General features: G+C 35.1%; 2 protein-coding genes across 2 annotated transcripts; both read right to left on the bottom strand.

Annotated features, from left to right (window-relative positions):
- Positions 1 to 6,923: 6,923 nt before the first annotated feature.
- Positions 6,924 to 12,902, bottom strand: LOC121974506 (putative metallocarboxypeptidase ECM14). The gene is made up of 12 exons (XM_042525603.1): positions 12,299 to 12,902; positions 12,027 to 12,084; positions 11,837 to 11,947; positions 11,416 to 11,553; positions 10,061 to 10,130; positions 9,933 to 9,988; positions 9,427 to 9,552; positions 8,055 to 8,194; positions 7,902 to 7,974; positions 7,747 to 7,821; positions 7,273 to 7,664; positions 6,924 to 7,186 (listed from the first exon to the last, which is right to left on the bottom strand). Exons 1-11 carry the CDS (start codon positions 12,427 to 12,429, stop codon positions 7,374 to 7,376), a joined length of 1,269 nt encoding a protein of 422 aa, XP_042381537.1. The 5' UTR covers positions 12,430 to 12,902; the 3' UTR covers positions 6,924 to 7,186; positions 7,273 to 7,373.
- A 143-nt stretch (positions 12,903 to 13,045) lies between these two features.
- LOC121974503 (1,4-alpha-glucan-branching enzyme, chloroplastic/amyloplastic-like) lies at positions 13,046 to 22,604 on the bottom strand. The gene is made up of 14 exons (XM_042525599.1): positions 22,308 to 22,604; positions 20,860 to 20,976; positions 20,518 to 20,722; positions 20,336 to 20,405; positions 19,517 to 19,786; positions 18,541 to 19,447; positions 17,159 to 17,275; positions 16,909 to 16,971; positions 15,502 to 15,609; positions 14,937 to 15,038; positions 14,112 to 14,179; positions 13,956 to 14,037; positions 13,647 to 13,763; positions 13,046 to 13,563 (listed from the first exon to the last, which is right to left on the bottom strand). The coding sequence occupies exons 1-14, from the start codon at positions 22,587 to 22,589 to the stop codon at positions 13,336 to 13,338; spliced, it is 2,736 nt and encodes a 911-aa protein (XP_042381533.1). The 5' UTR covers positions 22,590 to 22,604; the 3' UTR covers positions 13,046 to 13,335.
- Between the last annotated feature and the right edge of the window lie 1,089 nt (positions 22,605 to 23,693).

The following is a 23,693-nucleotide window of genomic DNA, read 5'->3' as shown; positions in this document are numbered from 1 at the left end:
CTATATTCCGACAAATTTAATGTATAAAAATATACTCATTTTATTATATAATTAATCTAATATAATTTGTTTTATTGCAATCAGATTCTTATATCATTTGAAGAAAAAAAAATCAAAAATAAGGCACATGTTGAAGCATCTATTGTTAATGCATATATTGTGGAGGAGGTAACAACTTTTGCTTCATATTATTTTGAGCCTCATGTTCAAAGCAAACGACAGAGACCATGAAGAAATGATGAAGGTCCAATTGATCCCAATATAAACTCATTCTCAATTTTAACTATCTTGGTTGACCAAGTGGAACATGTAAGGAGAGATACTTAATTGGTCAAGAATGGCGGACAGCTCATACATATATTTTACTGAATTGTCCAGAAGTATCGTCATATTATGAGTTAGTATATATTTTTAATTTTTTATATTTCTTATGTCGTAACTTTTAGTGTTATAATTTAACTTTTTTATCTTAAGATTTTTGAGAACTTATATTCTGGCTTATCACCACAAGAGTTTGATCGCTTATGCGAAGAAGAATTTGCACCATGGTTCAAATCATTTGTAAGTTGTCAACTTAAATTTGAATTTAATATGAATGTTTGTAATAATTGTCAAATTTGAATTTAGGTTCATGATAAACAAACTCAGATTGAGCAAGAATTGCTTATCCATCTAGCATGGGGTCCGAAAGCAATGGTACGCACATGGTCAGTGTATTTCATAAATGGATATAATTTTTATATTCAAGAATATGGAATGGGAAAGAGTACGATGAATAGTAGAGTTTGTGTTAAGTCATCAAATGATGGAGATGCAAGAAATGATTTCTATGACTTATTGGATGAAATTATAGAGGTAGCATACCCTGGCCCAGAAATGCGAGTTATTTTATTCAAGTGTCGCTGGTTTGACCCTATCAGAGGGATGAAGGTGCATCCACAATATAATTTGGTTGAAATAAATCATAAAAGATTTTATAAAAAATATGAACCATTTGTGTTGGCACAACAAGCAATTCAAGTATTCTATGCTTCATATCCTAGTTTGAAACGTGACAAAATTGATTGGTGGGCTGTGTGTAAAACGAAGGCACGGAAAAAAATTGAGGAACATTGGGAGGACATTGCTTATCAACAAGAGGAAGTTACTAATATATTTCATATAGAAGAATATATTATTCCAACGTTACAAAATCCTACCGGAATAGTGATAAATGTGGATATAACTGAAATTGATGATGATGATGACGAGGAGGAGGAGGAGGAGGAGGAGGAGGAAGATGCGGAGGAGGAGGAGGAGGACAAGGAGGAGGAGGAGGATGAAGACTTTGAGTTTTTATAATGAGTCAGTTTTTATATTTTTTTCGTATATTATACTGCTTTATTAAGAATAAATTTATTTTCAATTTGTAATTCCCATAACTCATAGCTCAATTAGTTTATTTGTCTCAAATATATACAAAACTGTTTCATTTTAAAGTTATATATCTTATCTGTTAATACTCTATATTTTTTATAGATAATTACAAGTTACATCTTATCGTCTTCTCGGAGTTCGTGGATTCACTTTTTTCTTAGTAAATATGGTAAGTTCTTGGGTTTTATATTATTTATTATGAAACAAATTTGTATTAAATTTATCATTTGTTTGAATTTTCAGAATCTCTTTCGACGAGGTGGTCGTAGACGGGGCGCTCAGCATACACCACCTACAGACACTGTATCTACACCCCCACCTAATCAAGCAGACATTGCAGGACCGTCGCATACACCTTCAACAATACCTTCCTGTGCACCATCGCCTTCCCCTTCCCCTTCGGCTGTACCTTCACCGATCGAGTCCCCGGTAGCCTCTTCCATTCCTTCCCGACATTCGATTGCAGAGAGGCCAGACACTCGAGAGTCTATAGCCCCTTGTGGAGATTCGTAAGTAAAATTAAAATATTTTATTTTATCAACTTCCATAATTATTTAACATGTTTTTTTATAAATTATAATAGGTTCGATAATTCTATCCATGTTATTCACGAGATTAATAGAATCGTGAATAACCATTGGAGAGGGACTCGATGAGTTATACTAGCACTCCAGCACCGACTAGAGAGTTATGGTGGAGTGAATTTAAGGTGCATCTCATTTGTTTTATATCTTAAATGAAAGTAAATATATAAATAATTATTTTTTTTTCTATTACAGCGATCATTCACTTGGGACATGAATGATGACATGGAAATAAGAAGGATTTTCATGAAAAAATGTGGCGATCACATTCGTCATATACTCAATCATGCGAAGTCAAAGGGGAAAAAATCACCATTCATTACTGAGGAAAACTGGATCAGGATTACCAATTATTGGGAAAGTGAGGAGTTTAAAACAAGAAGTCATCAGAATAAAACAAATCAATCTTTTAATTCTGGAGACATGTCTGCTACATATGCGGGAGGATCTATCAATATTGATGAGCATAGACGCAGATTGGTAATTTTTTAACACTCCCATTATTTTCTTACTCTATTTGACACTATTTGATTTTCTTTAATCATCTTTTTTAGTCCAAAGAACTAGGAAAGGAGCCTACATTTATAGAAACTTTCACCCGCACCTTTCAGAAAAAAGATAAGACTTGGAGCGGGGACAGAGCTAGAGCAATCAAGGTTTGAATAAATTTTTGATCTAAATTTATACCTTAGATTCTATTATTAATGTACCCACTATACTAACTTAATGTTATTATAATTATAATTTATTTTTTATTACAATACAGGAGAAATATGATGAACTAGAGGCAGCACAAAGATGTTCTAGTTCTACTAGTGCAGATATGGAGGGGTCTGAGCCATCTGTTGGTACTGATTTAAATTTATGGCTACAAGCGAGTGGAGGGTCAAAAAAAGGAGGAAAGATATTTGGAATGGGTTCTTTGAGCAGAACCCATAGAGTTGGCCGTATTTCTTCTTCCTCCTCACAGACCCGGCAGATGACCCACTTGACTGAAGAGGTTTCACAGTTGAAGGATATTTTAAATGAAAGGGATGAAGAAATGAAACAAATGCGCCTAAATCAAGAATTGATTTTACGACATTTTAAGTTAATTTATGCTCCAAGTCAGAATCCTCCCGGTGACGGTGACGATGGTGATCATGATGATGGCGATGGTGGTGAATCTTAGTTAAATTATTGTAAGTTTTATATTAGATTTTTTTTTAACACTTATTGTTATAGTTTCTTTTAAATTTTTACTTTACCTTGCTACTTTGCATTTTATGTCATGTTTTATATTTTTGATTTGTCTATTACTAATCTATGCAATTTAGTTATATACGTGTCAATACTTTTATTATGTCATAAACATTTGATGCATGTATTTTTGATTACATAAAGATTTTTTTGCTATATAAGTCTTTGATATATTATGATTACCATGTATTAAGACTATGTCTCTAGATTTATTTGGTTAATCTTTCCTAGATTTCTTGCTTCTTCTAGCTATGAAACTCCATTGTTTATGTTGAAGTGATCTTCTAATAGTTAGTGGGTTTTGTGCAAAGTTGAAGCTCGCCTTGAAGAGATGAAAGAAAAGGAATTGTTATAATTTAAGTAAACTTATTTCCCATTTTGGTTGATTTGTTTACCCCTCTATTATCTTTAAGAGAATGACCAAGATTTCCTTGTAGCTATTAGGAATCACAAGGATATTTAAAGAATTAGACAAGCAAAGATAAAAGCAAGGGGACATGACATTGAAAGATTTATTTTTATCATGCACCTAAATAGCCAATTTTCTTATAGGTTACTTGATACTCCAAATGAACATGAAAAGATTTATTTCTAACCAAATACAAGTTTCTTAGGAAACGTTACAGAATTATTCTAGGGTCTTTTCATGTGAACAATAACAGCTACCAATTGTATTTCTAATTTTCATTTATGTTGTAGTTTCCAAATTGCTCTTGTTGGTATTCTGAAAACCCATATTAAGAAAAGCAAGTTCAATTTAGGATGCTATCATGAGCATAATCAGGCTTGTAAATCTACAAGATCTAATACTCAATTTAGGATGCCATCAAGGAATTAATTAATAACTTTTCCTTTATTATAGAATCATTAATTTTCTTAGTTTTCTTTTTTTTTTAAAAAAACAAGACAATATTTAACTTGTTAGTTGCATAAGTTTTAGATGTCTTATTTCAATATGATATCATTGATATATATATATATATATATATATATATATATATATATATATATATATATATATATATATATATATATTTTGTTATAAATGTTAGTTATTATTCATTTGTAATTTGATGTAGGAAAAGGAAGCATGGAAGAAGGTGCATGAAGCTCCCGAAGCATGACGATTAGTATTTTATTTTATGCTTAGATGTATTTGTTATTTGGATTATGAGTTGTTGAACCAAACTAGTTCTTGTTTTCATGTGTAAATATGATGTTTGTTGAATTGATATATTTGAATGTTAGTTTGGATGTGTAGTTTGGATGTGTAAATATTATGAGTTGATATATTTGAATTGTGTTTGGATGTGTAGTTGTTTGGATGTGTATAAATATGATGTGTGTTGAAGTTTGGTATAAATATTTGAATGTATTTGAATGTTTGGATGTGAAGTTGTTTGAATGTTTGTTTGGATGTGTAGTTGTTTGGATGTGTATAAATATTTGAATCTATTTGATATGTAAAATAGGATGAAGAAAATAAAAATGTATGGGTGCTGGGTTATTGTATTTTGGGATAAAATTCGGGACGAATTCGGGTTCATCCCAAATTAGGGATGAATTCGGGTTCGTCCCTAATTTGGGACGAACCCGAATTCGTCCCTAATTTGGGACGAACCTTTGGATGAATTTGGGTTCGTTCCAAAATCTGACTTACTTTGATTTACCACAACTTAGGGACGAAATTCGGGACGAATATTTTTCGTCCCGAATTTGGGACGGATAATTTTTGTCCCGAAATCGGATGAACTTTGAGAATGCGGGAACTCGAATTTTGGGATGAACCGAAATTCGTCCCAAATTCGGGACAAACTAGAATTTGTCCCTAATTTGGGACGAAAATCTAATTTCGTCCCAAATTTGAAGATACTATGCTGTGTACATTTGCAACAAAATTTGTGACGAAAATTATAGTTCGTCGCAAAATTTGGGACGAATAATTTTTTTTCGTTGCAAAATGTAGCAACGACTGATTTGCGACGAATATATTTTTGTCACAAATAATTTTGCGACGAAAATTTTTGGAAAATTCGTCCCTAAATTCCTATTTTTTTTTTTGTAGTGTTTGGTGTTCAAAAGTTCATCCGCAACATCAACTCGTAGGTCTACTGATATGAAAAGGAATCTCGTCTCAGATTGGAATGCATACATAGGATATACTGATATGATTCTGCTAACACTTGTAAACTTTATGAGTGTCATAATTGTCGAGTGTCATTGTTGATAGCATTAGAATGGTAGCAAATTCATTTAAACCCACGTCTTATCCATTAGAGAAATGTTGTGTGATCTAGCTAGCTAGGTTGTCCATTTTGTAGTTCTCTCTACAATGCGATTATGTTTTCCTTCTTGAAAATAAGTCCAATTTGCATTAGTCAGCTAAATTGAGCCTTTGAATTAGTTAATCAGTAGCTGCTTAAACTGATAAGTGCTCTGTTGTGTTTGATGCTCGAGTAATTAAGTGGAAGTATTTTAGTTCCAATCGTACAAGGAGCAGCAAATTCCAGAGATAATTAAATTATACTCGAACTTTATTATCTAAGAGGAGGGATTCACCTTTCAATTGGATATTTTAATTATTTTGATTCTTTGCGTTGAGATGAATTAGTATGTAATGTAACTTGAGTTTGAGATATTTTGATTTTGTGCACCATCTACCTCGTGTTAAATTTATGATACATGCAATTTGTAAATGTTTTATAGGAAAGTTTTCATCTCAAATTTGTGAACTTCAAATATAACTCATAAATATGCAAACTAACTACGGTGTAAAAATTTTCTTATAATATGCCTAGCGTTCTTCACATTAATAAATGATACTAATCTTTGTAAAATGTCGTTAAACTATTTTTTTGCAAATTAATATAATAAAACATAGAGATATCTGATGCGGTGATCAAAAGATATCTCACTAAAGATAGGTTAAAATAAGGAAGATCGATTGACGTAGATGTCAAAGTCAAGAAAGGAGTCAAAGTCGGCCAAGTGGGTGGGTTACGGCCGAGCGGACGAGTAAGGCCAAACGGATAAGTTGAGGTTAAGAGACAAACAGACAGTACATTCCTCGGCCACCGTCCCCGCCAAGCGGGAGGCAAGTCCGTCCGAATGAGAGGCAGCACAACCGAGTGGGCGTGTCCCGGTTGAGCGACCACCGATCGGCTTACAGCGAAATCCACCCATATATCTCCTCGTACTCTTTTGGAGGTTTGTATCACAGAGCATGTTTCACAGGCAAATCATACAATGGAAGCTCGTAAACTGTTATATCATAGATATATATGCTCACTTAAGGAAAAGTGTCAAAGACACTTTTTGACTTATCTTTTCATATGACACTTGGGAAAATATGCGCACATTTTGAGATATATGCACAGGCACTACATCATCACTATAAAAAAGAGATTCCCATCTACAGAAAGAGATACACAACTTCGTTATTCTACACGCTTTAGCTATAATTTTCCACTATTCTCCGCATCACCGAAAATTAACTTGAACGTTGAAAGATCAACGCCGAAAATCTCTTCCCAGCTCAGCACTAACAATTTATGCTGCAGAATTACATAGAATATTCGCTTCATCAAACTTTCAGCCACATCTCAACTTACCATCTTCTCGAAACAATATCTTTGAAAAATCTAAAAGTAAAGAGCAGTCTTGTTTTTTAAAACATGACACAATTTTCTCACACAATTTCTCATGAATATCTTTAATTTATAGAAATAGTTAATATCACAATGCCAAGTATAACATTTCTGAGAAAACAATGGGCAACAATATTAGCAAGAATCTTATTCAGAGGATTAAACCGTTGAAAAGGTACTCATTTGCCATCAAAACTACCAAATTGCAATAGTCTAATGAGTTCTTCAGCCACTTCCATGCTCCAAATTCTACAAGAACAGCACTAGTGGAGGGAGATTCTTAACCATTATCAACTAAACCTGTAAATAACATGAATAACGAATAAGAGACTAAATCATGAGCGTTTTAGTTTAAGCAATAGAAAAGTAGCTAAAAGTGTACATACCTAAAGATATTGGCACTGGAGCTGTTGGTAGTGCCAGAAAAACTGGCTGAGCATGTGGCTCAGAAGGAAGATCGAGATTACAACTTTGATAAATTACAGTCTCAATTTATTTGTCTATATTTGCTCTTTGTAATTCTTGAGCAGAACATGAACAATAAAAGCACAGATGATAACATGAAGAGCCGGAAATATGTGCGCATGTCTTGCATGCCAAGTTCGAGTCCATCCATCTTGTCCTTAATCTCTCCTACGTGGCTTCCATAGGTAACTCTACCTCCAAACGGAACCCATTTTCTTAAGTCGGCAGATGGAGCAAAATGGTTGTCGCGGAGCTGCAAAAATCCTAGCTTGAAAAGTGTTAGGAATGCCACAGTCCAATTGTCGACAGTTTTCTGGGGAAAAAAAGGCATTGTAAGCTTTTGAGAATCATGTGTGTGATGTAGGGTGGTCAAGCATGTTACTTAAATAGCATACATTGAATACAAGTTTATCTACTGGATTGAACATTTTGAAACAGTCTTTGGAGGATGCTTCTGAATCACCATAAATCTGAAATGGAGAAGGCAAAGTCAATCCTTCATTAGCGGATGCCAAAGTAAATGATATGATAAAGAGAGTAATCAATTAACCTCAAAAGTGAAAGCCAATGGCACTTTGACGACATCATACATATAATCAGTTGTGGTTCCATGAGCAAGGTACCTGACATGAGTATGTTGCATTATATACAGCATGCTTGTTGAATTCATCAAAAATTTCAAATGCTTTCTTATAGAACTAACCCAACCAAACCTCCACCAGACCCAACTAAGCATTTGTCTTCAAAATGAAGATGGTTCACTTCCCTCAATATAAAGTCCATCAAATTTGACATGGACCCCTCTGGCGTTTTGTTCTTATGATCATATGGCGTGAATAGGGCCTGCAAATAATAATTAATGACAATGCAGAACAGAGGCAAGAGACATAAATCCTCTTAGTTGAGATTCTTTGATACTCCTGTTCAAAATCTCAAGCCACCAATTATTTGATACACTATAATCTAGTAAAAGATTCAACAGGGAAACAATTATTTGAACTACGACCACATTGATATAACTTGGGAGCTACTCTATGCAGTCATACTCAGCCATTTCTCATGTTAAATAGTTCGTAGGTTTAAATTCTGGAGACAGTTTTTGTTTCTCTAGGCTATTTTGTCCTGCTGATGGACAAACAGACTAAGATATGCAAACTTATAGTGGTTATGGATGCAACTATCATTGTATAACTCTGCAAATAAGATAGGTTAGGATTATTATATTCTGAAATATAATTATCTTCCCAGAAGCATTTATGCTTTAACTAAATTTGACGACATTTACAAGCACATTCACTAATGGCCTAAGGCTAGATTTACTTGGGCAGAAAGATAAGAGGGAGAAGAGGCAGGAATTTAACACAATTTACATAATGCATCTTGCCATGTGTAATTTTATAAAATTTTCCCTCTGCCTCGTCCTCCTATTCCTATCTTTTAAACTGAAGTAAACTCAGTATGACAAATGGAAATACTTGTTAGTTGATACAAAAATAATAAACAAAACAATATTTTCATCAAGCAATACCCATGCATGTTACAGTAAAATTTAATTTCATAAAATTTCGATGTCGTGGGTTCCTGTTGTTAATATCAGCATTCAAGTTTCTTAAATCGACAAAGAGATCAGAACAAGATGTAAGCAACCATGAAGGATCCAGTTCTAGGGATGAATTATTCACGTTCTATTGTTGGTCTGCACACTCCATCATGAGAGTTTACATAACCAAAGAATTAATGTAACATTGAATAATAAGAATGACTCCTTGTGTTTAGGTTACCTCTGTCACACCCAATTTCTAAGAGTTGCTGCTCAAACGTTTGGCGAAAGAAATACCACCACAATATTCTTAATATATTTTGAACATTTTCCCTCCTAATTCCCTTCTAAGACAGTGTTAAATAGACTTAACAACCACCGATTTGAAGTCACTTTGCTTCAATTTTAAGAAATCTGTCTTACTTCACAACAAATTAAAATCTTTATCAAACTTGATCTTAACCATGCAGCTTGCGCCTGGCATACATTCATAGTCTCAAAAGAGGATGAGAGGGGAAAAAAATGCATACCCTACCTCCATTCCTGAGTGAACATTAGCCCAAATATGAGGTTCAAAGGACTTTGCAAGCTGCCGCATTATTTGAGCCTCAGGCTCACTGAATGGAGCTGTTCCAGGATTTTCTTCATATGGATCATAATCCTGTAAAATTCAAAAACAAAATTTACAGGAAGACAAGGATCTATAAACACACCGAACATTATGTGCATTCTTGGTTCCTAAAAATCACACTACATTGTGAGAACAGTGTTAAATATGGCAGAAGCACCAAAAAAAGTGTCCTACTAGTAGCAAGATAATTAAATAATGTTATTTGAGTTAAAATATTATATTAATTCAGGAAAAGGATACTACAATTTTCTTCCAATTATCCAAATTGATAAAATAATGTCTAAAACTCTAAATCAGTAATCACATAAATTTAAATTGTATATAAATCATTTTTTTACAGTAAAAATTATCAAAATATCCAAATTTATAGTTAGGGGTTTAGCACCATCTGTCAAAAAAGAAAAGTTAACCTTCTCCTTCTTGCCCCAGTCCACGCCCCAATTTCTGTTCAAATCAACTCCTCTTCCTGCAGATAAAGACACTTACAATCCGTAGGAAGATAAGTATACCTCATATGATAATTCTTTATTATGCATACCATTTCTCCTCTCACAGAGGTCTGCTGCTTCAACAAGCTTGCGGCCATTCAAATTTTCCATAGGCACCATCTTAAAATTTCAAATATAAAAATTTATCTCAATATCTTGCCATTTAGAAGCATTCATTTATCTTTTTATGTTTTGCAAATAAGATAAAGCTACATAATTGCCAGTCACTCTATGAAAGAGTTGGAAAGTGTCAGTGCAGAAACATATCGAAGCATCACATATGAAATAAATTAAGCTTCAGAATCTTATTATTTGATCAAAAGCTCAAGTTCTAGTAAACCAAAAAAAAACAGTAGAGTCTAACAATTAGGAATCAGCTGCTTACCAAAATGAAGCGCATATCTTTAAATATAGGAAATAAAAGATTTAGAAAACTATGGTTGGGAAATACCAATATACTGCAAACTCTTTGTCATAACAGCACTAATAAATCCAAAATCTAAGTTGGTTTGGTTCAAGTGTTTTTTACTTCTTGGTTAAAGAGTTCTTACTGGTGAACAAAATCTGCTAGCATTCATTATGTTATGCTTTATTTCTCATACTAGTCCTCTGTAATGAAACTTCCAGAGGATTATGTATGATGCCTCATATTAAACACATATCCAAAGTAGTGGAATAATTATCAATGCTTAATATGGCTTTGTGACCACAATTAACTTCATATTAAACACTTTGAGATAGTTTTCTGCATAGAAATCATGCCAGGAAGAAAGCAAGCTGATTTGATGTCAACTGACTGGTAGGTTGAACCGTTGAACCTTAACTATAATTTTGATGCTTCAACCGTACCTATGTAAGGCACCCAACACTTGTGCATCGAGTCAGACACAGTCACCCTCATTGATCATGTGTATACTCTCTAGAAGGCCAGATGTCATATGCCTATGATTTATTTCTTCGATGAGTATATTGACAATAGCTTGACTTCGCCCAGAAAATCATTATGGTACTTTCTGAAAAAAAAATCTTCTTCAACTTGTCTTAGAGATAGGCATTGATTTAATAGAACAATAAAACAAGTATCCTGCCTTGTCATAAATGGTTGAGTGCAAAATAAGATAGATATCGGATCATACTATAAATATATCACTACCAAATATGATTTCTTTGACAAATAAGTGCAGTGTTTCATAGAGATAATAGGGTTATACAACAAAAGAAAGATATTCTCAGACGACTAATGCGTATCATCCAGTTCAGAGTTCTGGTATGACTTGAAATTACAAAGATCCAAAAACAATTTATCTAAGAAAAGTGTAAAACTAACAAATGACTGGTGATTTCAGGATTTAGTATTTGTATGATCTGTCGAAAGGTTTTCTTTCAAGTTCTTGTTTTATGTTACCTTTATGACAAGGTTATCCAGCAGTTTGTGGAGGGACATAAGATCCGCTCTTTGCATATTACGTTCTTTGGCTAAAACAGAAAGTAGTTGCAAAGCTACCTCAGAGGTAATAAGTTCTCTCCCATGCTGTCCAAAGCTCTGGAATACAAGGAATGTTCTGTCACAAATATGAACCATTAAAATCTGACAAAATTGCATTAAACATCATGCTAAGGATATCATACAACTTGAATGGCTTTAAGTTCACTTTTAGAATATTTAAATTTTAGATAAAGTCTTCACTGTGAAAATGAGTCAGATGCAAAGAAAGCACCATAATTACTTTGGATATCCAAGTTTAGTACCTCTTATTTAGCACAACTTGATGCTATTATTACTTCACCATGTAAATATCTGCCAGATGTAAATTCATACTACTTACCAGAAGTACCCTAAGCTTTGATTGGTCATCTACATCCTCCGTCTGTCGATTGTACGTGACAACCAAAACCTCTGCAGCATAGCCCTTATTGCCCGCTTTTATAGTTTCCATCTTACCAATGATTTTACTCGGCTCAGAAATCATCAAGAAATTAAGTGTTTGAAAAAGGACAATAAGCTGAGCCACTTACAGTCAAAGTATCTGGATGTCGAACTACCGTCGCCTTAATTTCTTTCAATAAAGCAGCACTGAAGAGTATCACAAGACAAAATTTCGGTAAGGAAACTAGAGAAATATTGATATAAATAATTTTAGATAACAGCTCAACATTCATCAAAATTATCGATTGTTCAAAGAAGAACATGCCTCCACGCGTCAAAATAGAGCACAATCACAAGATGAAAATTTGCAAACCCTTAAAAAAACTTGGAACGAGAGAAACATCGAAATAAGTTGCCGCACCTCGAATGGTAGAGATCAAAAGGGATTGGTGTCATAGGAGGCTGCGAGGAGCAACCGACGCCATGAAAACCGGTAAGGACCTCCACGAAAACGACGACGAACAAGAATCGGAGTGGGAGGACAACTCCCATCGCCGCGCCAATTTCCTCTCCCCGTCGTTCCCACCTTCCTTCCTTGTGCGAAGGCAAGGTGAAATGGGCGAAAAAAAGACGATCTTTTCGTTGTTGTAGCAAAATCTCGTTGCTACCCTTCCTACTCTCTCTCTGTCTCCCATGTTCTTCGTCCACCCAGGAACCAGCTTTTCTCTGGGTCCCGTAAGTAGCTCCTTTAACAGAGCAGGTAAGTTTTACGGTAAATACAACGCGCTGTTGTGTGGTGGAATGCCGGTTAATGATTACCCAAATAGTTTTTTCTAAAATAAATAGATAAATATAAACAATAATTATAAAAAAATTATGCAAAGCTTTGGCAATACACTCCTTTGGCACAAGTTTATTGCATTGCTCTCACCTAAAATAATTTTAGCATAATTATAATATGAGATATTATTTATCACCTCCCATTCTTTAATAGCCTGAAAACAATTCATCTATAATGAATTAAATCACTTTAAGACTGTTCTTGTTTTCAACATTAATTAATCTTCTTAGTGCAAGATAATTAGATAGAGAACATCTCTATTGTATTTATGCACACCTTTCCAAAGTTTCAACTTGCAAGTGCGAAGTGGTTCTTCGTCTCTCATTCTTTAAGAGAACATTCATTTTCATCACTAATTAATCTCATCTTTATGATAGTTATGTGCAACTGTTTGTGGCACAATGACTCTCATTCTTTTACTGGAAGTAACTGCATATATGTACATGATAAAAGAAACTTGCAATGTCAAAACCATAACTGTCAATTTATAACAAAATAGAAGCTGCTAAAGTGGCACCAGTAAGCTCCTTGTTTATTTAATACTTATCTTCACCCGAAAGATCTTCTGAAGGAGCTTTGATCAGGAGAACCCCTTAATCTATTTGTTTGCTGACTTATCAGTTTTCATTGCTCAAGAAATCAGCATTCTTGTCAATGTTTGAATCATCCAGCGCCAGCATTGCGCCTGTTTCAGTTGTTTCTTCTGTTTCTTCTCCTAGGACTAGAGTGGTGACTGCAGTGGTTTCGTCGACTTCAGATTGAACCGATATACTTGACAGTGTCGATTCGCTTCCAATGGTTTCTTCGCCGGGTTGTTCAGCAGTTTCATCAACTTTGTAATAAACCTGATGTGAAAGGGAGGGGTAAAGACAAATTGCTTGCAGTAAGAACTAAGCTTCAGATTCAGAAAGGTTTGTGGCTAGTGTACCACACAAGTGCGTGCAGGAGATAGGACTTGGAATGAGTTGGGACGGTTGTTGAAGTTTGTTTCTGGAACTCCTGGAATTCCTTCAGGAGTTGTAAAATGGTCTACATCTTGGCCAACCTGCAAAGAGGATTATACACAGACATGTTTAGATTATTATGAAGGCCAAATTTCTGCTTGAAGATTGAAATAGGCTCCATGCAGACACCAAGAACTTGATTTGATCATTTCCTGCTTAAGTATCATTTGCAGACATCGATGCTAGCAAATTTGGAAACTTAACAACATCACTCATGAAACATGGCATCTTACTCTTCCTTGTCCACCAAATTCGGAAGCATCACTATCCAGTGCTACCTTGTATTTCCCTGGCAAATCACAGCCAACCTTATACCTGCATAAGGAAAGGATTTGATCACTGGTCTACATCTCAATGAAACCTATTTATCATGTTAATTAGTCAGTTACCCGTTATAGGTGTTCTCTGGATGGAAATTGAACACAAAAATCAAATCGCCTCGTTCGAACACAATTACCTATCATGGATAAACAACTGAGTGCTTTCAAACTGTAAAACTCTCAGGGAGAGGCAAATTACTGATCTCATAAACAGTTCTTTTATGTAAGCAAGATTTAAATGAAAACAAAACAAGGAATATCAACAGGCTGACTGGTATTACAGTAATCACCCTGCCTGAAGACTGGACAGTAAAGTAATTAAGTATAATATCAAGCACAATAAGCTATCAGATGTTATATCATGCTTGGTTGTGAACTAATAATCAACACCTCACAAACTAGGGACTGAGTAAATAATATTTTGGGCAAAAGAGGAAAAACTCACTAACTCAGTGCCATTCAACCTTGTCAAATTTCTCAGCCACGACTATTTTTCCTCAAGAATTATCATTTCCAAAGATGTGGTTTCTAATTTTATCCAGGGAAATTAATTAAACTTACAGAGTTTCTAATGTTATCCAGAGTAGTTAAGCTTATAATACTTATGAGACCACTGCCAATACCACAAACAAATGAATTAGATGTAATCATGCATGAGGATCTTATTCTTAGGCATGAGCGAGTTAATAGCTTCCCACATTTAGCTAGGATAAACCAGAAAAGAGTTTTTTGCATGTAATCTGGCCATAGAACACTGGAAATCACGTATAAGATTGAAGTCCATATTTGACAGGACAAATGAAACCTAAAATGTAAGTATTCACGCAAATGTCGAATTCAACAGGATTAAGAGAGTAATACAAGTATAAAACGACCAACAAGATTCATACCAACCTTATCTTCTTCAGACGTGCTACTCACAACCTGCTTTGCTGATGCAAGGAAGTGGAATCTATCATCAAGCAAATTCATTGCTCTATCAAAGGCATTCATGTGCTGTTTTGATGTCAAAACATAATATAGATTTTGTCAACAATTAACAGATCAAAAGGAACACAAGTAGAACGCACTAATTCATGCAATACTTAAAAAGAGGAACATGATGTAGAAGCAATCCAATATTTCAAGTGCTTATTATTTCCCAGCAATGCTAGAGAAATTTCTTCTGTACATATAGACAGATCAGATGAATGTGAAAAGTAATAGCTTCAGGAGATGAGAGAAGTGAATTATAAACCATCTGTTTAATTACAATGAATGAATTAAAGGAATTTATAGAGTTTTAGTAAAATGGCTCATGATGATGATAAAAAAAAAATGTATCATGCCCAAAAAGATATTCATGTATATAAAAATAAAAAGGCATTCACATTGAATGGTTTCATAAATCAGACCATCATAACTGCAGAAGAGGTAGTCAAGCAAGTAGCTTAGAGGATAAATAAAGATGTCCAAGAACCTTGTATCTTAGGTGATCAGTGTCCACCAGGTTCCACTGACGTCTACACTTATCATAGCTCCAGTCATTGCCTTCTCTTGGAAAATCAATCCATTCCGGATGACCAAACTACAAACCATGTCAGACTTAATGTTGTAATAAAGTTGACAATGAAAAATTATTGAACTATGCGTGCTAACAGAGACCCTTAATTATTTTAAGGTAAATACTGATAATGACACACTTGTAATGATTGGGAAATAGCATGGTCACAAAAATAAGTGAAAAAAATATATTAGAAATAAAAAATGGGACCAGAACATTTTCACAATGTAAATACTTATAATGTCATGCTTGTAATGGTTGGGAAATAGAATGGTCACATAAAGAAGTTAGAAGATATCAGAAATCAGAAATGGGACCAGAACTTCTGTCCATGGTCACATATAAACTTGCACTAAAAAAATGTAAGAAGGATATACAGGAACACAAAATCAAGTGGATATAAACATTTCTTCCCTCCTTATTTTAGGAATTAGATCTGAAGCCAACAAATTTCATTCAAAGTCAAAATGTACATTTCTGCCAGTTTTGGGTTAATTAATTTCAGTTTCTTAGACCAGAGGTATTTATATTGCTTTTGTATTACTATTTTAGTTAACAGATGGTGGTGACCAGATTGAAAATTCCCATATTAACAATCAGATTGAAGTGATCTTCTTGATTTACCTAAAACTTTAAAATAAAACATTTTCCTTTTCAAAATTTGTATACAATCTTAGTCAGTAGAAACAAGTATTAGAGTTGGAGACCTAAACACAAACAAGTAAAAATTTCTGAAATATTTATGAGAGAGAATACTCATTCTCTAACACAGTGGCACCTAGTTACCACTAGCTAAAAACCTCAACCGAAGTAGTAGGAAAAAATTAAAAATAATAACATGACTTTCCTGAAATAGAGTTGTACAATTTAGAACTTGATTATTACTAGATATTGTCAACCAAATAGGCAGCCTTCCTGCAGGTGTGTACACTAGAAGCTAAAACAATGGCCTCATGTGTCACCCTGCTTGTAGGTTAACCTAGTGAACACCTCAGCTCCAGGATTCAACAATACTAGTTCCCACTTTGGCAATCAATACCAATCAAATATATTGTCCTAGTTGATGCCTGGTCTTAGGAGGAGATCCTGAAAGATAAATCATTCATGGGTTGACTTGTAAGTAACGAAGATTAAGGCTATTGCCATCTCCACTAGTGTGCACAGTCACATATGTAAAGGTTGTCAATATGGCAAGCCATTAAAGGACATTTGATCATTCTCTTTCTCAATATATGTTGCTACAGTAGTCAGTTGTAATACTTTATTATATGCAGTCAATATTCTCAATGATAAAAACAAAAAGAATTAATGTTGGTTTATTACCTCATTTCCCATGAAATTTAAGTAACCTTCACCACCCAGCGCCATAGTTATTAAGTGAATCATCTGCATGTTTCATAGTGTTATGACAAATGACAGACATAAGGAAAAGTCAGAACTGCAGTAGCAACACAGGATGATTTTTTACAAGCAGTGAACCATTACTAGGTCTAGCATGACAGAGATAAGGAAAAAGGATTTACAACCACCTATTTTGACCTTGAGAGAAATAGTTACAAACTTCAAAACAAACCTTATGCAGTGACGTCCCTCGATCAATGAGAGGCGAAGCAGGTTTCAAATCAGACATGCCTGAATACATCTCCTTGTCCATCAGGAGGAAGGAAATCGTTTTGTCCCCTACAATAGCCTAAAAAAGAGCAAGAAGAATGTCATTGAGGATTTAGATAAACATGGTAGTGATTCACTAATATGTTCAAGCTATTAAAAGGTCATACCTCACTTGAAGGATATGCTAGTCTAGGTATGAGGTTTGATACGAGTGATCTTAAGTGCCAAATGCCATGAATTATCAAGTGAGAACATGGTTCAGCGTAACCTTGGCGTCAGACAAAACATACACTTATAATGGTAATTTCATATTGACATGGGTATGGGATTCACCAACTCGACCAAGTGATATAGCTTGAAGGCTAGTAGGTGCCCCCCGGGCGTAGCGCAGACTGTGATGCATAGTATCTCTAGTGTAATGGCTAGGGGTCGATTATCAAGAACTAACGACCTGGGGTTTATCCTACCATGCGCCTAAAGCCTATGTACTTGCATTTACCTCCCTCCATATTCATGGGGCCGACACTAGGGGGTCGTTAAGGTAGCGGATCTATATTTTTTTTAAGGCTAGTAGGTTATTTATGTGAATTGCACATATTCAAAAGTTTGTTCAGCACTCTAATATCTTAAAAGGTCTTAGAGTCTGAAAATTTTGCTCCCTAAGGTGCAACATAAAGCTTAGTTCAGTGCATAGTGTCAACTGTAAGCACAAGCAAAACAGGCGCTGTTAAATAGTTATGTCATTCACCATGATGACAGTTTTTAGTCTAGATCAGGTTTCAGTATCATAAAGCTTAGAATCCATAGGTTGGAGAAAGCAATTAGTCTATGGGGCTTCATCATTGCCCAGTCCTGTCTTATGCTAAGACAAGTGCCCACTATGTCTGCAATTTAATGGCAATATAGAATGACTTAATAACAGCCATGACCAAATTTAGTTGTTCCTATAGATCCATAAGATACCATTTGCCTAGTGAAAATTAAACTATACATGCATTTGTTTGCCACTGTTCATTTTACTAATATAAAACCATTGTTACAGATTCCTTTTGTTTTGTTTTGTGTATATATTTGTCGATGTGAGCTCTTTGTTACAGAATGTTGTATGGATTTGTATGGTTTTATACAGGGAGAAGGGTGTGATTTAGTCATTTGGGCTTTTTTTTTCAACCTGTGGATGTAAAAAGGGGTGCACAGATTGCATAACATTAACAGCTTTTTATTTATCACTACATTCTCTCTTGCCACTGGTAAAAACGGTTCACGGGTCACTCTAATAAACAGTAACAGCCTGCAAATAAACTTATTTAGTACCAAGCAGAATTCTATAGATAAATTGTTCACCTGATCATGGCTTTCTGCATATGCTATGCACTTTTCAGTGTATCTCCTGTTTGTAAGGCTCCAAACAATGTCTTTCATTGACCATTCAATATCCCTTTGATTCTTCAAGAAGTCAATCCACTTATCAGGGATTGACATGGCCAACCTATAGTCAAAACCTACTCCACCTTCATAAACTGGTCGACAGAGAGCTGGCATGCCAGAAACATCTTCAGCAACAACAGTGGCATCTGGCAAAAGCTTATGCACCAAGTGGTTTGCAAGCATCATGTAAACCACTGCATCCACATCAGTAGCTTCGCTGAAATACTCACTGTAGTTTCCAGTGAATACCATGTTAATTCCATGATGATGGTAGAGCATTGAAGTTACGCCATCAAATCGAAAACCATCAAACATGAACTCATCCAGCCACCATCTTAAGTTTGATAAAAGAAAGCGTAGAACTTCCCAGTTAGCATAGTTGAATAATCGGCTATCCCATAGTTTATGAGAACCCTTTTCTCCAGTATGGAAGTACGAGTCTTGAGTGCCTTGTCCAACATCAAACCCATTAAGACCATCTGTGACATTGTTGCTAGCATGGCTGTGAACAACATCCATTAAAACTCGGATTCCTAAACCATGGGCCTTGTCTATAAGATACTTAAGATCCTCGGGTGTCCCAGATCTACTACTTACAGCAAAAAAGTTGGTAACATGATAACCGAAAGATCCATAGTATGAGTGTTCCATGATAGCCATTAACTGAATCGTGTTGTAGTTATTTTCACTTATACGAGGTAAGACATTGTCTGCAAATTCCCTGTAAGTGCTTACACGTGGTTCTTGGCCACACATCCCAACATGAGCTTCATAGATCCTTGGAGCTGCAGATTTAGGAGGTCGAGGATGCTTGAAGATATACCTGCAGCAGTAAGTACATTGAATGTCAATAGAACCATGACTAGAATGCTTGGGGGTAAATATTTCTGACCTCTCTGAAGATTGTGGATCCCAGTAAACCCCATCGTAAGGAGCACCAAACTGAGTCGGGGCAACAGTTGCAAATTTGATCCATGCCGGAATCCTGTCAACCCAAACCCCATTGCCATGTTTGAACCGAAATTTGATTCTGGAATTGTGTGGAATGGATGGGCTGCCTCCGGAGTCTGGAATTGTAATTGTCCAAACCCCAAATTCGTTTCTTTCCATTTTGTGGTTGGACCCATCCCAACCATTAAAATCTCCAATAACTTGCGCTTCTCTGTATCAAAAAGAAAAATCAACTATTGTGTATGCAGTTCATAAGTTAGTTGAAAGACAGGAGAAATTTCCTCTCTTGGAAAGTGAAATTTTGAAAAAAAAAAAAAAATCTATTTTTATGTCCAAAAATAATTACTCTGCCAGTAGGTCTAGACCATTTCGCTGTGCTAAATTAGCAGGAGACTTCCTCATCACACATTTACTAAACTTGGCACTATTGGTTTTTTCTTATTTTTCTTGCAGGCACATCAACATTATTAGGCACAAACAGCACAGCTTGGTTCTATCAGGTGCCAGAGATAGTGGAGAAAACAACACATGACATTAGTTTGAAAAATCAAACAATTCACAGCTTCACTAATCACCCTACTAAACAGTGATGTGTCAAGTGCCATTGGATATTATTTTGATGTTGTCAGTTACTCGATGGCGATTACCGAAAACATAAGAAAGCATAAATTGTTCTCCATCAAATTGCACTTTTAGAAGTAGAATAAAGGAAGAAACTGAGTTATTCAAGATGGCTTTAAAGAGAAACTTGAAAGCTCACTGTGCAGCTGGAGCCCATTCACGGTAGACAATACTGTCTTGTTCTCTATTGAATCCGAACTTTAGGTAACCTTGGAAAGACAAGAAATTAATATAAAGACCAACTAGGAAAGCTAAAGGATGCTCATACTAGGCAATGAGAAGAACTGCTAAAAGAACATGCTTAAACATGGAAAAACTTACCTTGAGCAAATTCTTCAAGACTTCCTTCGTATTTTTCAATCATTGATTTAGTTTCTATGTATTTCTTTGTCCTATAACTAAAATGGTCTTTGAATTTTTCCAGTGATGGATCGATTTCAAAAACTCCAAGTTGAACATCTTCTTCAATGGTTGTAGAAGCTTGGGTTTCTTTCACAACAGATGATATTGCAAATTGTTGTTCAGCCTTGATGTAAAGTCCAAAGAAAGTAAAGAATGATTTCAATAGTTTCCAACTTATAGTCAATTTAGATATTCAAAAAGACTATTAGCAAATATTCCAGCCTTATTAGCTTGCTATTGTGATTCAAGTAATCAAGTCACCTTGTTGTTCATGGACCATCTTTGTGAATAAAAGAGAGGTAATCTGCCAGGAAAACTTGCAGATGCATTCACCAGTAATGTTGATTGGTGTTTTGCACATCTATGATTAATTGAGACCTGTCAAGATAGGATTAGTTTGAGAAAGACATGAACAAAAGAGTCGAAATTGAGATTCACACTGCATTAGAAAATCCAGATTATATTTTAAGAAATAGTCGTCAGGCAATGCAAAACATTTAAAAACCTGGAACCACACAAAATAAGTCTTAAGACAGCCTACTAATTTATTATGTTAATTGTGTCAATTTATGTTCATGAACTGCAGTAGGATTTAGCTCTAGATAGAAAGCTAGCATAAATTTTTCTGGGTGCCATAAAAGTATAATCATCTACATCATACATATGACACGCTGAATCTGGAATTTTAAATAATTCAATTGATTGTCATAGGCAGATTACTAAACTGTTCCCCTTCCCAGTACATTTGTATTTTTCAAACCATATATTTATTACTCAAAAAAAGTAAAAGAGCAATTAGATTATCAAATATCATAAAAATTTCATAGTTATAGGATGCTAATGAAAGCATGTGTCACGAATTTTGTGATGTATATATCAGACTTACATAAAGAGTAATATTTTAAATTTTAATCTTGAGAAGGAGCTTAGCCAACATGCAGAAAGCACACGAGTCATAAATTCTTGAGAGAAAGCACTTAAGCACAGTGATTTTTGTAGTCAGTTTTGGCTGCGAAGCAAGTAATGCCGAGTCTAGTGGTGAAAACATTGTTAGCCTTTGGTTAATTGGATTATCCATGCTTGTATAGACTCTAGACTGAACTCTAAATTAAATATGAGTAATGTGGAAGAGAAAATCATGATATGAGCAGTCGAGAGTTACAGATTTTAGAGGACGGAGAAAAACAGGGAATTTTAACTTTGCAATGCTGTCAACTCTGACGATGCCATAAATTTGGATGTTCTAGCAACCAATGGCTAAAGTATTCCATGGTTCTAACAAGTCAAAATTGGTAAAACGAAAAAAAAAAAAAACGAAAAGCCTATTTTAACACACTCTGCCCGAACACACAAACGAATCGGCATAGCCCAATTTCAATTCCATGAAATCTAAGAACATACAGCAAACCTTACTACAAGCTCAGACTAAGAGAAACAGAAAAGGAGACGATAAAAATAACACACTCGGAAACAATAAAATCACCCCAAGCTCACATCAAAATCAAATTCCCGTCAGTACCTTAAGACGAAAATGCTACATTCGCCTCGGAGTAAAGGTAAATCAACTGGATAGAAGAGAACAACGCAAAAAATTGCAAATCTAACAACAACATCTCACGACGCGAGATGCCAAAGCTAAATCATAAAAACAACACGACGACAACGTAAACTTTCAAGGAAGCAAAGTCATCACGATCGATCGATCGAACCTTGGGAGTTCGAGAGGAAGAAGCTCGATGGAAGAAGAGGGGAGGAGCGGAGGAGGAAGAGCACAATGCCAGCATACTGCCTTTCGTCTGTCCTGCTTCGGCGCTTGCCTCAAGCGTCTTTCTCTTCTCTTTTAAAGTCCGCTCCGCTTCGCTTTTTGACGGTAACGCTACCCTCCTACCGCATACCTTCAACGAACGAAGCCCACCTGGACAGTGAAAGGTGTAGCTCTTTCCGACGTGGGCCCGGCCGGCAACTGCTTGCCCTGTCATCAAGCATGGCATGCGTGTCCGCTGCGACTTGAGGGTCCGCGACTGTACCGAATGTGACGCGACCCAGTTTTTTCACCTCCGGTCGCGCGCTTAAATCAAAATCATCATTTTGTCGTTTTGTTCGGGTGGGGTACCGTCCCGAACACGTGTACGGTCGCACAACGATGCAGTTATGATTAAAGCCATGGTCGAATAATAGGTTAATGATTCGTATCAAAAAAGGGAGAAGAGTGGAGTTTTCACGAAATTTGATGTGGGCTTAATTGGAGAGATGATTATTGAAGTGGCTTGCTTAATCGGTAACGAAGGAGTAAATTTGGAATCGAGTGCGTTGTGATGTCTAGGCGCGAGAGAGAAAGTGGACGTTGATTTAAGAACTAATTTTGAGGTTAATTTCCGAATTAGCAAATTAAGTGGCGCCGGAAGAAAAAAAAAATATTGATGAATTTAACAGGATAACCTCTCGTATTTTAACCCTACTATCTTGAGGGGTCGTATAATTAATAAATAAGGGTGTAATCGATGACACGAATCCAACCATTCAAGTATGAAGAACGATTATTATATAGAACAAAAGATAGTATTCTTTATCTTTACTGGTGGAATCTCATAATATTAAGGGTTTCACAGTCGGTAAGGGGGGCGACGACTGTCAATGTCGTCCCTTGGATCCGCTCTTAGGTGTAATCAAGCCGAGTCGAACTCTTGAATATTTGAGTTTGATTCGTTTATAATCGAACCGAGCTCGAGCTTTATTTAACGAATATATTTATATCTCACGAACTTATTTGAACTTTTATCAAATCTAAATGAGCTTAATAAATATAAATTATAAATTTAAAAATTCATTAAAAATTAAAATTATATATTTATAGGAAATTATAATATTTTTATTAAAATTTATAATTTTATTATAATAGATAAATTTAATATATTTGTCTATATTTTTCATAAGTAGAGTATAAAATCTATAAATTTAATATCAAAACTATTATTTTTTTTTATTTAAAAGTTGATTCATGAGCTTAACGAACGTGTTCACGAGCTAACGAGCCGAGTATTGTGAAGTTTGAACTTGATTTGTTTATCTTAACGAGTCTCATTAAACGAGTTCAA

Source organism: Zingiber officinale, chromosome 4B (assembly GCF_018446385.1).
Source record: "Zingiber officinale cultivar Zhangliang chromosome 4B, Zo_v1.1, whole genome shotgun sequence".
NCBI lineage: Eukaryota > Viridiplantae > Streptophyta > Magnoliopsida > Zingiberales > Zingiberaceae > Zingiber > Zingiber officinale.
This window is presented reverse-complemented; position numbering and strand designations above follow the sequence as displayed.